The sequence below is a fragment of the Cavia porcellus genome, unplaced genomic scaffold (genome assembly GCF_034190915.1).
Source record: "Cavia porcellus strain 051 isolate PalLab524CR breed Dunkin Hartley unplaced genomic scaffold, mCavPor4.1 scaffold_24, whole genome shotgun sequence".
NCBI lineage: Eukaryota > Metazoa > Chordata > Mammalia > Rodentia > Caviidae > Cavia > Cavia porcellus.
Window position 1 is genome coordinate 12098429 of NW_026947507.1, and position 17176 is coordinate 12115604.

General features: G+C 38.1%; 1 protein-coding gene across 3 annotated transcripts in view; it reads left to right on the forward strand.

The window, feature by feature from the left end:
- Nucleotides 1-1568: 1568 nt before the first annotated feature.
- Pdlim3 (PDZ and LIM domain 3) overlaps nt 1569-17176 on the forward strand; it is a 31323-nt gene continuing 15715 nt past the window's right edge. For all 3 annotated transcript variants that reach the window (XM_005003379.4, XM_013151652.3, XM_013151653.3), the window contains exons 1-3: nt 1569-1756; nt 11969-12120; nt 13383-13467. In XM_005003379.4, the coding sequence (XP_005003436.1) occupies nt 1664-1756; nt 11969-12120; nt 13383-13467 (330 nt within the window). In that variant the 5' untranslated portion in view covers nt 1569-1663. The remainder of the gene's footprint in view (nt 1757-11968; nt 12121-13382; nt 13468-17176) is intronic.

Genomic DNA, 17176 nt, shown 5'->3' on the forward strand with positions numbered 1-17176 from the left:
GAATATACATTACACTTATTTCCCTGATAACACACGCTGGGCATGGAAAGTGTCTGTATCTAGATAAACACCTTTCCCCTGGGACTTGCATTATAATCTACCATGGCAGGCAAAATAATACCTATTTTGGTTTTATACTCACATTTTACTGACTGGCCCATTTCGCATATAGATTTCTAAATTGCTTTTCTCTTTTCTTTATCAGTCTTAAAGTTGTGTCTAAACAGATGGCTCTAATAAAAATATATTGTTACCTCCTTTCCTGGAGTGATAAGGTCGTCTTCTATTGGGCATGAAATTCAAGATCATCTTTCTCAGGTTTTTAAAGCATCTCATATTTCTCTTCCATCATCCTTTCCCTTCTCCTTGGGAATCAGAAGAACCTGACACTACACCAGGAATACTTGATCGCATGCTGAGATTACCGCAGGACCCTTCCAGACTCTCCTGACCTTTATTCCTATGTACTGGAGTCAGGCAGACCTAGATTTTTAGTTTCTATTTTACTATGCTTTAGCTGTATGATCTTATGGAAGTTACTCAGCATCTAAGACATCATTTCTTCACATGAACAACAGTGAAACTAACAATAGCAGTCCGCGGGACTCTCAAGGATGTACTAAGATCCTCATGCTAAGGTTTAGTGAACCCTCGTCTGCTTCCTTTCCCTCTGCAGGTGCATCCAGTGTGGGGATCCCCCTGGTCACTCCTCCTGGCATCCTCACTCTGGCTGCGACATCTGCTCGGCAGCCTGAACTCCTGAGTTACTGTTACCCGCATTCCCCCAGTGTCAAAAACATGTCCAGATGCTGGATTCAAGGAAGAGAACAATTACTCTATTCAAAATCATCGACCTTTATTTCTTGAGTATATTGATTACTCAGCCATGCCTACACTTAGATGGTTCGTGAGTTCGAGTACATGTTTGAGTATTTGTACCTTAGATCCCTTTGTTTCAAAAAGTAAATTCCAAATACAATTATAAATGTAATGTACATTACAGACACTGATAAATAGATATGTGTGCACATATATTTTTAATCGTAGAAATCCTAAATGTTTATTGAGCACTTGTGCTGTGCCAGGCGCGGCGCAGTGGTGGCCCATTTAATTCTCACATAATTCCCGCCTTAACCTTGAGAGGCTGTTACAGTCATTCCCCCTATTTTACGGAAGAGACAACTAAAACTTCAGGCAGTTAGGTAACCTGGCCGAGGACGCAAAGCAAGCTAAATTATTAACGCGCTCAAAGCTGCTAGCTAACCCAAAGCACCCAGATGCTCCTCTTAGGTTTTGATGGAAATGCCTCGAACGTGCAGTAAAGTGCACCGCTGAGCTCCAGGCCGAGGATTAACAGGAGGACAGGTGCGCCTTGAAGAGGGTGCTGGAAGCTGTAACCCGAAGCCGCCTCCTCCGCGCGCGCCGCCCGAGCGCCGGGGTGACTGCACCCCGCCGGCGCGCAGCACACTCCCGCCGCTGGGCTCCAGCTTAAGCTTCCAAAGTTGGAGCTCGCCTCGGGGAGGGCGGGGGCGCGGGCCCTGACGTCACCCTCGGCGGGGATAAAGCTCCCGCGCGCTCCCGCCGGGGCGCTGCCGGGGAGCGGAGTGGGGACCCTCGGGGAGCGCAAGCCGCCTCTCGCCGCGCCCCACCCGAGAAAGGCAGGATGCCCCAGACCGTGGTGCTCCCGGGCCCTGCGCCCTGGGGCTTCAGGCTCTCGGGGGGCATAGACTTCAACCAGCCTCTGGTCATCACTAGGGTGAGTGTTTCCCCTTCTTTGCCGCAAGTCCGGAGAGGCGCAGGGGCGCCGGGGAGGGAGGCTGGACCTTGCGCTGGTGCGTCCGGGGCGCCGGCTCCCCGCTAGCTCCGGAACACAGCGCGGAGAGGAGGTGAGGTTGGGAGGATGCGGAGAGAGTGGACACGGTCCACTCGGAAGGAGCCTCCGGAGTCCACCTCCGGAGAGGACCCCTGCGAGGGGTCTGGGAGCGCCCTCGCCCTCCTCGCCGCACCCCGCCTCCCCGCAGTGACGAGCAGATGAGAGCCGGGGGAACAAAACGCCAAAGACTGATCTCTGCACGCGCGAGTGCCTGGAGCCGGGCGCGCATCGGAGCGTTTCCTTCTCCGGGCGAAAACTTCAGCAAGGGCGCTGTTCGCGGAGCGCAACCCGGCTTGGCCGCGCTGGGTCTGCTGGTATCAGCCCAGGCAGGGAAAATATTACTAATGTGTTCCTGGGTTTCCAGGCATTTTAGATAAACATTTTCCAAAGCTGGGAACTTGGCTTAGGAATCATTACCTATAACTCAAACTACAAAGAAAACGTGCCAGAGAGTTTAGTGTACCTGCTGGAAAGCAACCACTGAGCCTAACTCTGAAAATAATGCTTTGATACGAAAGCCAAACTTTTCCTTGCTCAATGTACTCTAAAGCACTAATTAGAAGAAAAGAGAGAGAAAGTAAAAACTTCAGGATTTCTCTCCTGCCAGTAAATTTCTACAGTTAATTCTGAAATATTATTTGGTTTGGTTGGGGGTTTTTTCCCCTAACACAAGTATTTTCCTTAATAGAAAATTATTTTAATTAACACATGGAATATTTTAAACCTAATTGACAGGCACAAACTTTCAGAATATTATACATTAACTTTCCAAATGTTATGTTTCTTTTTTCTTATTGCTTATAGAGTATTTTATAAGTGTATACTTTATAATCAGATCACAGATTTTGAACGAGATAGTAAATTTTAAGTGCTATTATATTTATATGTCTATGAGAGATGAGAACAAATGTTTCAAAATATCTCAAAGCATGCATCATACAGACTCATATCATGGATCATTTGAAGCTTTGTTTTACATTTTTCAAAAACATATAAACACATTTGACATGTGTTTTCAGATAAAACATGAAAAATTAACATATCTCCTAAAATATTCCTAAGAAAATTAAGCAGAAAATGCTTCCATGACCTTGGCCAAGCAATTCCTTTTATAGATCTTCCAAAGAAAACAGATTCCATTATCTCTTCTAAGAAATATGTTCAGTTTATAGAGTATAGTTTTCATTTGTTTACAATAAATGAAATAAGCTTTTAAACCCTAACAACGAATAAATCACATTTCGATTAAATACTAAAGAAATAATTTTGTTCCAAAAACCTTTCAAGGAATTTACAAGAGAAATATTTTTTGCTCTTCCTATGTAACATGTTAGTATAATATGTTTGAAAGGTTCAGTTGCTATTATAAGCAACGTTTATTTTGAAGCATCCACAGTTGGACTACAGAAGTTATTGGTAAATCTGTCTAGTATAATGACAATTGTTTCAAAAGCCAATTCCATCTTGAATGTCTAATTTGTCACTCATTTGGACATTTGCTTCAGTAATAGGGGCAAGCAGGTATGATTATTCTATAGGAGTGTGTATATTCAGTTACTGTAACTTCAGAAGAGCCGGTAAACATACTTGTTTTGTATACCAAGTGTCCCTAAAGCCAGGTATACCACAGATGCTTGGTGAATAAGTGAATGTATTAGTCACTTGCACTTTTATGCATTAGTGAACACTTAACATTTCCAGTGAAACTATAAGAGTACTGACAGTAATTTAAAAGGAGATTAAAAGGTTTAATTGTAATATAATTAGGATTGTTGTAGAATTATTCTTCTATAATCTTATATTATTTTTAAGTGCTGAGTTTGTTACAGATGTGTGCTTATACTCTATTGCTTGCCATGCATTCTTCTAAATCCTTTGTATGCACTAACTTACTGGAATTGCACAATACAAGGACGCCTTTGACAGATGAGGAGGAAGAGGCATCGGCAGGCACATTAACTTGCCGAGTGGTGGGACAGAATTTGATACCAGATCCAGTTTGCATTCTGAAGTCCCCACATGAAAATAATTCCACCTATTGTCTAAAGTCCCACCCTCAGTTCACATAGGAATGCTAGATCTTCCTTGGGATCTGTCATAGTTACTTTTTACTCGTTGCTGAGACAAAATACCTGAAGCCCAAAGTTGGAAAAGCAAAGGTTTATTTTCTTACAGTTTTTGGAGGTTTCAGTCCATACTCAGTTGGCTCCAAGGCAGACTGGTATGGCAGGGCCGCAGTCGATGGCGACTGCAAACAGCAAGCCAGAAACCAGCAAAAGAGCAAGACACACCTTCCTGTTATTACATTACATCCTGGCTCCACCCCTATGTGGTTGTAACACGGACACCATAAATCCAAGAACTAGACAATGAACCAATCACAAATGCACAGTGCATACTCATGAGGCCTGGGGGCCACAGACATAAACCATGACAGGACCTATTTCCCTTTTTAGTCTTTAGTGAAGATTTCATAACTGCACACTTAGACAGTTATTTCCTCTCTCCTTTGACCCTGCATGTTCTTAGCAGCCATCTTTGAAATGTGCAGGAGTTTCCTTGTCTCTTCTTAAAAATCCTTTATAGGCATCACCCAGATTGTGCAAAATAAAATCTGTGACCTTTAGCATGGCATTCATGACTTTTTACTATCTATCCCAACTAGGTTTCCCAACTTTATTCTTCTCTGTCTCTTCTTCGGTCTCTCTTTCCTCCTCTCACTTACAGGAGCAGTTGTTCCGCTACTCTGGGCCACTTATGAAAGCCCTAACATGTCTTTGCTACAGATAGATAAATAGATATCACTTTCCCCAGGTTTGTTTACCTGCCCCACCACTGCTGTCCTCTGCCTGTGGAAACCCATTCAAATAGTACTCTCCAAGCCTTCCTCTAGTAATTTACCCTTCATCTGTTTGATTGCCATAACTTTTTTAAGAAAATTTTTTTGTCTTTTTCGTTTTTATTGGTACCAGGGATTGAACTCATGACCGCACACTTGCAAGGCAGGTGCTTATGCCACTGAGCTAAATCCCCAGCTCCAAATTGCCATAACTTTTGACCTATCACCTCTCTCTGTTATCTTGCCTTGTACCACATATGCTAAAGTATATCTGTGCCACATTAGATTGCAAACTACCTGAGGGCAGGAACTGTCTACCTGGGGAGCCACTAGTGCATTGTCTGCTACATCATATGTGTTATAAAATAATGCAGACACAACATGAATAATTGACTAAATTACTTGTTTTTTCCATGACTTTATTTTCATAAATAGGAGAAAGATATTTTCAAAACTATGCCACAATAAAGATAAATGATAACTGTTGTTTTAATTGTTTCAGATAAGTTCTTAAGTATTCAAAGAATTGAGAGTCAAAGTGTATACTACATGTCACAAAATGTTCCGTTCATGAGATGTTATTTTCTCAGGTCAGTCAAGTCAGTTTTTGTCCTGCTACAAGCTGCCTTTCCTGCTTTACACTATACAAATGCAGGCTCCAGATGATCCCCAACCAGTCATGGTACCACTTTACAATAATATGAAAATGATACACACTTACTACACACCATGAGCTACAATACCCAATATGAATTATATGTGGGCTAGCAATATACATGCTGCTCTCTGATGCCTCTCTCTAGATGCTAGTAGTTACCAGAAGTGAGCCATAGTCCCCAGTCAGCTGTATGACCATGAGAGTGAACAACTGAGACTCTCTCTGTGCTGTGAAAAACTATGTTTCATAGGCTATGTATATTACATGCATTTAAGCTTACAGATTTTTGAACTTTGTAAAGAAGTTGAGGTTTATCCAGACGTAATCTCATCCTAAATCAAGAAGCCACTAACAATTCGTCTTGACAGTGGAACGCCAGCTAAAGTTGGGAAGGAACAAATGTAAATCTCTCCAATTGAAACTGCAGTTTATACAATTAAGACAGGTCACTGTCTATAATTAAGACAAAAAGTGTCTGCTCCACAATTCTTCACAAGCCAATGAATCATCTGGGTGAACATGTGAATCAGTAAATAAAATGCCCATCAAAAGTGAAGTAAATCCAACAGCAGATACCAGCAGTTTCTAGGCAATAAGTATGCTATAGTTTGTGAGAGATACAATTTAAGTTTTAGACATTTGGTTTAATGGAGAGGGTGGTTATTTCAGTACCATATAAAATTTTCCTAAATATTTCATTAAAAAATGTTTAAGATTCATGTCTCTAAGTGAGCTTTTGCTTTTCTTGCAAGAAGAGTCTAAGATCTCGCTCGCTCTCTCTCTCTCCCACCTCTCCATGATTGCAATCATTTTATTTGCATGTGTATTTATTTTGAAAATGATATTTTGTTATGTTATGCAGCTGACCTTTAACCCCAAGTGATATTACTGTCTGAGCACCCCAAGTAGGTGAAACTACAGGTATGCATGCACCGCTGTACCTTGGCTCCACTTTTCTTTTTTTTTTTTTTTTTTTTTTTTTTGTACTTTAGGACCGGATTCCATGGTGCAGTTCAGGCTGGCCTTGAACATATTTTGTAGCCCATGCTGGCCTCAATTTTCAGTGATCCTCCTGCCTCAGTCTCCTGAGTGCTGGGATTACAGGTGTGCATACCCTCACTCCCAAATTCCAGCTCCATGTTTATTTTTATTTTTTTTTACACTAGGGATCAAACTCATGACCTCTTGTTTGCCAGGCTGGTGCTTATGCCACTGAGCTAAATCCCCAGCCCCTCCGTTTTTATTCTTAACCTCTTAACCTCAGAATCACAGCAGAGGCGTGTCTTGGACTTCCTGTCTTACTCCCACTGTAAATGAGATACTGTAGAGGCTTTTTCTTGTTTTAAATTAGTTCTTTTCAAAATGGACCCAAGGAATAGGTTAATGTAATAGGTTAATGTGAACAATAGAAATCATCTGAGGGATTTGTTAAGACAAATTCCCTGGCGTCTCTCCTAGAGATTTTCCTTCCTGATTCCAGACATCTGGAGTTGGACTGGAGTCTTTCTGTTCAGCAAGGACCCCAGGTGATTTGTATAATCACACAAGTTTGCAAACATGGTGCTCAGTAATTCCCTGCAGTGCCTTTCCAATTAGCTCTCTAGTACTGTCAATATTTAAAACCCTAACAAACCTGAATGTTAATTCATTGAAAAACTCTATGCTCCTTTCATCTCTTTCCTCTTCTAATTGGGAAAACATAGTAATAATAAACTGGGTAATAATTTGACTATTACAGTGTAATAAAGTCATGGTATAAAGAAATTCTGGTGAAAATATAGTATTGTTTAAACAAATAATTTACTAAAACCAGATAGTCATTTCTGATCAGCCTAGCTGAACTTGAAAAATCAAAAAAAAAGAGGCATATTTTCTTTCTCTCCCATATTTTGCTGTATATATCCATTATTTCTCCCTTATCAACTCTCTCTATGGAGGCCCAGTGACAGCTATTACAGTCTGAGTTCAAAGTCAGAAGTGGGTTCTAGATGTCACTGTCAACTAACTTCCCAAGTGAACTCATGAAAGACTGGTGACAGGTATACAATTGTTGTAGTCAGACTTTGCAAGGAATTAGACTTAATACACGACACATAATTTATAGGATCATTTTATAATATTCACCCAAAAAGTCAAATGCAAAAGTGAAAGAGATCTGTCTACACATTAGAAACCCAAACGATCCAGCTGAGAGCCTGAATCACACAGCAGTGTTCTGCATGATCCAGCTGAAAGTTTAGAGCCCACGACCATGTCTCATGCAAGTCTGTTTCAAGGACCTGCACTGACAAGGCCCAAAGGTCAGTAGTGGAAGCTAGAAAGTCCGTACCAGCAGGATACAGAATCTGTGCTGGCAGGCTGAGGGCTCTGTACTAGAACCAGGAAGCAATGCTCAACATAAGGACCAGAGCTCCCCCAAAAAGTACAGCAGCCATCCTCAGTGACAGCAAGAACTTGAACTCCTCCCACAATGAGAACTGAGTTCATATCAGGAAAGCCAGCATGACAAGCTTCTGCAGAAGAATAAAGAGCACACCATCTTTACCCTCCAGGTCTCCTTTTCTGGTGTTGGCAACAATCCTCAGGTGGTCCTTCCACACCCAGGACCACAGTGATGCAGTTCAGCTGGGTGTTCCAATCTGACCGTTAGTTAATCCATTACAACTGTGCTCAGCTTTCCAGGAAGCAGCAGGTCACTGAGAGACCAGTCCTCTTCTGAAATCAGAGATAGTCTTCGTTGTTCTGCCTATTGTAGAGTTGTAGGAACAAAAGCTTGAGAAAAAGCTTTGCAAATTAACATTTTTCATCAATATGACTGTTAATTTTAATATTAGTAGTATTAATAAATTTTAGTAATATTCAACATGTAAGACATAACTTGTTCTATCATCTCAACATGTATGTTGAATATCTATTACATGAATAGTCAATATCTAAGTCCTAACATCTTGCTTAACACATAATGTTACCTTCCACTTATCCTAACCAGTTATAAAAAGTAAATTTAAGCTTTTATAAATCAGTAATGAATGTTATATACCTTAAATCCATTTAAGTATCTTAGTAAAACGGAGAGACTTTGAAAACAAACATATTAAGACATGATTTCTTCTGTTCTAATTCAAATCATGCTGGTTTCAAAAGTTTAAAAATAGAATGTACTAGTTTTAATATACTATGTCTAAAGAAAAGTTAGTTTATTATTTTATTGCCAAAAGCTACTTTGAGGATGGAAACTTTTATTCTTGTAATAGTTCTACATCTGAGAGAATTTTAATATGGAAAACAGCTATGAAATACCTCCCAAAGGCTAAGATGTAGTTCTCATTTGTCTTTACCTAACTTCAATCAACTGTTTCTGTCAGAAAATCATGATCACTATGGTGACATGATCACAGGAAGAAACACAGTATAATAAGCATGTTAGTGATAGGACTGGAGAACTGAGACACATGAGAATTTACTATTTCAGCAACTTTATTTATTTAGATGAATTTTGACCTCTCTTAGAACCACAATGTTAAATAGCTAGAATAAGCAAGTAGACAAAAAATGAGTTAATGACTGATCCTCAAGAAAAGTGGTAAGAACAACCTGGTTTTCTGGAGCAGTTTGAGATTTAAATCAAACCCCGTATGTTATTCTTCTCTAACTCACAACATAATAATAACAGGTTGTTACAATCTTTCAGTATGTAGGAACTAGCTCTTTCTGTTTTGTAAGATCTGCTTTAAATGGCCTTTTCATTCTTTCTTCAATCTGTCACTTTTTAATTCTAAACCCAGAGGTATCCATTGTAAAACATGAGAAAAACAGGTGCTCTTTGACTTAGTGAGTTATACCCAGAAGAACCCATTATGAGTAAGTTGAGAATATTGTAAGCTGAAAATGCATTTAGTACACCCAACTCACCATCACAGCTTAACAACATGGTCACTGTAGAGTATCAGTCATTTACTCCCGTGATCATCTGACTGTTACTCACTGGGGCTGCCCAGCATCATGGGAGAGTATTGTTCCACAAAGGGTTAACCCAGAAAATAATCCAAATTCAGAGTACAGTTTTCATTGAATGTGTGTCAATTTTGAACCATGCTAAGCTTGAAAAATCTTAAGTCAAACTATCATAAGTCAGATACCATCCGAGTACATTTTATGCATGTCTCTAAGAGCTTCCAGTCTGGTTAGGAAGATGAACAATACACAATTCAATAAAATTATAAATACTATCATGAAGAAATTGAATAGCATGTAAAGATAAGAGTAATAGGAGGAAAGGACTAGAGAGCAACTTCAGATGTTTGGGGAAGTCTGTGAAAATGCAGTGTTGGCAGGGGGCTGGGGATTTAGCTAGGCGGCATAAGCACTGCCTTGTAAGCAGGTGGTCATGAATTCGATCCCCAGTACCGATTAAAAACAAAAAAAGTTTAAAAAAGTGCAATGTTGGCACCTAGACCTACAGAGATGAAAGGGAGCCACTGGGTGAAGGGAGGGAGAAGTGTTTCCAGCAGAAATAACAGTGTGTAGACCCCAGAGAGGACACAAGGTTGATCTACTTGAGGAACTAAAAGGAAAATAGAATGGCCATAGCACCATGGATTAAAAGGAGCAGAAATAGTGTAAAATCGTAGTAGAGAACCAGAAAGGAAAAGCCCCATGTGAGACCTAGCCACAAATAATTGGGATTTACCCAGAAAAATTGAGAGTAGAAATAGTGCTCAAAAGAAGCATTGCCTTTAATTATATATTCAAAGTAGAAATGTTTCACATTTCCTATTTTTAAATATTTAAAATATGAAAAAGCATATCTTCCCCCATATGCTTTAGTATCCTTTTTTATCTCTTCTTTCCAAAAAACTTTATGAGCGTTTCTTCAGAGCATCAAAAAGATTGTGTCTTGCTGTTTTCCCCAGTCTGACAAGGTTTGACTGTTTTTCAGTTTGTGTATCCACACCATTTTCATTTAACGTAATTATTAACAGGTTTAATTAAAACCTACCATCTTGATAGTTATTTTCTATTTATTGTATCTGTTCTTCATAGAGAAGATGCTAAAAGCGAATAAGGACTTCTCTGATGTCCACAATTCTGTACAACATGGACAAAAAAGAAATGTGTCCATGGTGTACAGAATATGTGTAAGTTAGCCTGGGTCTGGACACCCAGACTGACTCTTATGGCACGTTTAGCAATTTGTTTTTCTATTTAGCTTTTTATTAACAGCTAATATGATGAACACGACTTCCTTTGTGCTTCATTACAGGTGAGCCCCTACTCACACCCTGGCTTTCATTAGAGTCAAGGTTTTTTGCCCTGAACTGCAGCTCTCAAAGAGCACAATAAACGTACTTTTTATACTGTCCGGCTTCTTGTTAGTGCAAAGGTAACTGCTCTCCACATTGTACAACTAGGGTTGCCCTGTCTTCAGCTTGGACTACTATAATGAAATACAACCAACTAGGTAGTTCATAAACCATAATAAACACAACAAAACCATTTCTCATAATTTCTGAAAGCTATAAGCCTGAAAATAGAAAACAGGATGGGTGCACACAAGTATTTAGTCCACGGTACTTCTCATGTGAATATTTTAAATGAAAAAAATAAAAATGATGATACAGAATTTCAAAACAAAATAATAGGAGATTGACACTGGTTAATATATTGCATGTTGCTATCTTCAAAGTAGTTCAAATTATATGATATTGGCATAAAAATGTTCAATCAATGAAACCATTAACTGTTCTTTTGAAGAACTGACAGGTATTAATAGTATAATTATCTATCTTCTATATATGTGTGTGCGTGTATAATCTTGTCCCTTCTTTCTTTTCTCCTTTCCCCTGTCCCAGTCGTTCTTTCCCTTTGAGCAGTTCCTTTCCCTTTCCCTTTCACAATATCTACTGTACATTTAGGATCTTTCAGTTTTTTATTCAAGGGAGACAACACAATATTTACACATGTGACATTGATTCATTTCACTTATGAATATGGTCTCGAATTACATTCTCTTACCTATAAAAGCCTCAAGTTTCTTCTTCTTTATAGCTGAGTAATACTATATTTTATAAAAAATGTCGCATCTTTTTTATCCATTCCACAGTTGATGGGCATTTGTGAATTTTAAGGTTCATAAATTACCCGGACACGAAAGCAATTTTAATTCATATATGAGTGCTTGCTTCAGTAGCACATTATACTAAAATAATTTAAATATGAAAGTTGCCTAAATGTAGTAAAATTCTATTCCCAAATGGAGAATACTGTGTAGGACATAAATAAATAAATAGCTTAAGAACTATTTCTTTAAAACAAAGAAAATATGACTCAGAAAGGGAGTTTTAAAAGGAAAGGAAGAAAAGGAAACATTTTAAAAAGAGAATAAGATACATTTGTTTATGAACTGTGGTAAGAAACAAAATTAACATGATGAGAAAAATAATACAATTGCTAAATTAGGAGTTATTTTGTGAGGTTTAATGTTTCCTACCTAGTGAACCATTCAAAGTAGTACCAAGGTGAAATTAAAAAGTATCAGCCACAAAACTCAAGATGTTGCAGCGTGCTGGTTTTTAAATGGTGTCATGATTTCTTCCAGATCACTCCGGGAAGCAAGGCAGCAGCTGCTAACCTGTGTCCCGGAGACGTCATCCTGGCCATTGATGGCTTTGGTACAGAGTCCATGACTCATGCGGATGCACAGGACAGGATTAAAGCAGCCGCACACCAGCTGTGTCTGAAAATTGACAGGTGCTCCTTAACTAATGGTGGTAAAATCTGACTTGTTTTGCAAGAGAACCTAAAGCAAAACTATAAATGGTTTCATCCTCTTGGTGTGAATGAGTGTGACAGGGTCTAGAATTCTTGCTGACTTTTATATAACAACCACTTTACCCTGCACTGCAGTCAGTCAATATAATAGTTTTGGGCAAATCACTTTGGGAGAGAATTGCCTGGAGTGTCAAAGTTGTGAAAGAGGACAAATGAAATGTTCTCTTCCTCTACCAATCCAGTTAGTTGACTATGAAAATAACCATCAGCTATATAAACACAGAATAATCAACAGTCATTCTGTGGTTCTCAATGTGGTAAAGAATAAAATGAAATGTAAAGATATTCCTAAAAGAATTTCTTGACTTACCCAAGTGTGATCATGTTAGAATTGGTTGCTAATTTCCTGTTTGTCATTGGCTATTTCATGCAACATTCAGCCCATTATATCACACAAGGCATGAAAATACATATGTGCGGAGTGTATTATTAGCTACTGAGACATTTCTGACAAAAAAAAAAAAAAAAGAAGAAAGAAAGAAAAGAAATTTAACCCAGTTTCTTGTCATCAAAACCCTGACCTGAAACCAAACCATGAAAATGATGATTTGGTCACAGTGGTTGTTTGCATATTTATCCCGTTGCTATGGTATTCACAACCATCTCCGTCTTTACAGAAGGCTCAGTCAATTGGACCGTCCAGTGGTGTTGTGGGGTGAAACAGTCTTTTCCATATTTATGTATACTCTGTGCTTCTCCCAAGCACACAGCCCCTTAGGCACAAAGGGTTCCAGACACATGGAAGAGAAGTGTTAGGCAAAGCACGATTCCTTTGTGCCATCCGTGGATATCCATCTGGCCAGTTTCTCCATGTCAGCTGTGGTGACCTAGTAGGATGGATAAGAGAGAAAAAAGGGAAGCCTGCGTAGTTTGCCTCCTGTACCTGTAGGACGGACCTCCAGAGTCTCCTCCTTCTGTGTTATTTCCCACATACATGGAGGCCTACTTTTTCCAGAAAATTCCCAGTGTATTCTGGGCAGTCTTGATGCATTCCAGATTCCCCAAAAAGGATATTAAACAAGTAAGAAAAATTGGATGGGAAAATGCAGAATAATTTAAAAAATAATCCCCTCTTCTTAAACTAGTCCTAGTACTTTTACAAACATACTGGGAAATTAAAGTACACTAAGTGTGGAACTACCAGTTGAATTTAGAGTTTGTGAACTGCATTTTATTTACAGGGCAGAAACTCGCTTATGGTCTCCACAGGTGTCTGAAGATGGGAAAGCGCATCCTTTCAAAATCAACTTAGAGTCAGAACCACAGGTATGAGTCCTGGAGTAAATGATATCCACTTTATATATCCTTTTCCTCTATGGAGATGGTCTCAAAAGGATGAACTGGCAAACATAAAAATTGGACCGAGTCACCTGGTGAGCAGTTGTCTTTACTCTGAGATTAATTTATAGGATTCATATTTTCTTACATTGAGAAAAAAAGAGAAATATGCTGAAGGGGCCCATCTTGTTAAAAAGACAAACATGTGCTCATCAAGAAGAATTTAGCTGAATCTATACAGAGTCCACTAGCTTTTTCCACTTCTTACAGTGGACTGCTGCCAGATGGCTATGAGGTAATCTAAAAAGTTGAAGTTGTTAAAACAAAGTGAAAGAAAAATAAACACAGCCTTTAAAACAGGTGTCTCTAATCTAACACTCACTATGACCCTCAACCCTTCAAGGTCTTCACCCATATCTTATTTTACACCCTTTAATTCTCAATTCTGGCATTCTATAATCAAATTTACCTTACAAAAAAATTTGTATTATATTAGCATGGAATATTCTGTCTGTACAGCTGAATTACAGCGGATAAAGGGTTGTCCCTTGAGGCAACTCAAACTCATGAATTAATTAATCTAATAATCCGATGCTTATCTGACCAAGTCAGTATTCAAAAAGTCTCAAGGGTCAAATTAAATCAAGCTTCATTGTGATACACTGAAAAATCTAATTAAAAATAGAGTTCTATAAACTCCTTAGAGATACAGACACAAATTTAATACCCATTTTGAAACTAGCTTTCCTACTAAGAGGATTAGATATTTCCAGTGTATGGTTTCTCTACATATTTAAAAAAGATGAACTGAAAGCATTATGACTCATACTTCGATGCCATCCTCCTTTCATGATCGACTCCTGAACTTGTCCTTCTTATCTTCTACTTGTCTCTATAAACTTCTGTTTTCTAAGGGTTACATAGATATATAATAACATAAGTGCAACTATTTCACAGGGATTATCAAAGATTTACGTAAAAACACTTGATACATTGAGTTGTCCAGATAGATACTCACAGATCTTAGTAAGGAGGTACCTCTCCAAGCTCAGTTCTTGGTCTCTCTCACAGTGAGGTAAGAAGCTTCACATGTAATAAGGCTTCCTACCCTCATCCCCATGTATTATAATAAGGGGGCTTCCTTATAATGGGGCTTCTTTCCTTACTACCCTTACATGGATCATTACAAATTACATTGGATTAAAGCTGTATTTCCAGTTAAAATACAGTCTCCCAGAAAAAGAAGCATCTTGGATCATATTTAGAGGGACTCAGTGATAGGATTCTTGTCCTAGACTTTTGATTGGACGAAAGGTACAGACTGAACCTGAAAACCGCAAAGGAGAGAAACTAGGATAAGGAGGCCCCCAAGGGGTTGAGCAAGACAATGAATATTCATGAAGTCAGGAACCGAGTGTCTGTTCTTTCTGCTTTGCATCTCTCGCACATAATTCATAGCAGACTGTCAAGGAGAGGAGCTGGGGGTTTAAAAGATAGAGTGAATTTTCTAACAGTCTGGGAATCAGTTCTCAAAAACTGTTCTGCCATCAACCTCCAGCTGTTGTACTATAAAAGTGATCCTGAAGTCCAGTGGGATATTTAGGTCAGGTAATAAGCAGATGATCAAAATGAACAGAATGGATAGTGCAGGTTGAGTATCCCTTACTGGAAATGGTTAGAACCAGAAATGCTTTGGTTCTCAGATTTGTTTTTTATTTTTGAATATTTGCACCTCTATTAATGAAATATTTTGCAGATGGGATTGAAATTATTTTTAGATATGTCTCACAACCTGATAGTAATGTTACACAATATTTTAATGTGCCTATATTTCAACTGCACTTCATCAGTTGAGATGGGTATAGAATTCCCCATTTTTTGCAGTGTGACATTGTTCAACAAGCACCCATTTTGAGACATTTCAAATTTCATATTTTTGGGATCAAGAATAATCTATAAACACAGTGATTTGTGATCTGAAAACTTACCATACTCATTCTGGCATGGTAGGTGGTTTAGTAAATACTAGTGACTCTAATTTGACATTTAAAAGATTGAAAGAAAAGTTCTCAAGGTAAAGTTAAGCACTCATATCATTTGGATAAAATGTACCTTCTCCCTCCTGTACTCATCAATTCTCACTTAGAAGCAACACAAGAGAAAAAGAGACTCTGGTACTTGAAAAGAAAAGAATAGACTAGGAAAAAACAGAAATGTAAGGCTTTTATGCATGCATTTATTAACTACCTAAATTCTCACAATCTCCAGAATAAATTTTATAGAATTCTGCATTTGCCTATTTATATAGAGCACACGTACAAAACTGTACTGCATCCTTTTGTAAATTATTTTTCCATTCAAAATTTCACCTAATTTTGAAATCCCATTTCATAAGCATGAGATGTAAAGCATGGGCCAAAAAGACAGATTTGATCGAAGTAGCACACCCCAGTGATGCTTAATAGTGATACTTAATCACAGTTACCTCTCCCTCCCTGGCATATAGGTGACTCAGAATGTGTTTGTTAAGTGTGTAACAATTTTAGACAAGAATGAGAGCCTGTAAACACAGGCTAACCTCTCTCAGTAACTAGAGGTTAAATGTGATTCCTAAGTTTGACCTCTAGAAGAAGCCTCTTTTATAAATCAATGGGCATTGATTTATGTCTATGACTATTTTAAGAATTAAATTTTAATGCATAGTCCTAATTTTTAACACTCTCGTCTTTTGTCAATCCAATATTAGACCATAGGTCCTGGATTTGGAAATTAAAAATATGAATATAATGAAAAGGTGAAGATTAGTTTAAGGGCAATAGCATTCAAAAGGAGCCTTCAGAAATTCCATTCATTTGAGTCATGACCGGTTCTGGCTGGTATCTTCTTCCTGAGGCAGTATATGAAGGGCTCCAAGATAGGAACAATTTCAGTATTTCTCCTAATAGATGGGATGATCACTACTCCTTATGAAACTCTTAGGCCAGATTTTATATCACAGAACTTGGTATTTGAGGGCAAATATTCTTTGTACAAAAGAGCTAAATGTCCATGAATCCCTCACTATCTGAAAGTCTTATGGCATGAGCTACAAAAAAAAATGTAGTGACAAAGATAAACAGTAAATTTAACTTACAGATTGAGACTGGAGAAAAACTAATGATTACTTTTTAAACAACACAAAGCCATGTAAAAATGTGTGTATATATATGTATGTGTATATATATATATATATATATATATATATATATATTAAATCTTCATGTGAACTCTGTAAATAGAGAAACTTTTTGGAAAACAAAAGTGTCAGTGTGAGAAGCAAATGCCATTAATATATCAAGCTTTAAATTGTCATTGTAGATAATTAGTAAAAGGCACAAGTGTTCATTACTTAAGTTCCTGTGTCTCAACTAAAGTCAGATTTTCATTTGTAAGTATTGTGAACTGTGCTTTTGGGATAAAATACTTTTTTCACTTAAAGTTAATTTGAACTAATTTAAAACTAAAAACTTAAACTATTTAAAACTAATATCTCTTCACTGAAAAAGAAAATACCACATCCTACCATCTAAAATATTTCTGATTTCTCCCCTGTGCATAGATTCAAGCTTGGGGATTTTATTTTACACAGTTATAGTAATAATTGATGTGAAGTTTTAATATCTAGATTATTTTCATTTTACCATTCTATCCCCAAGCA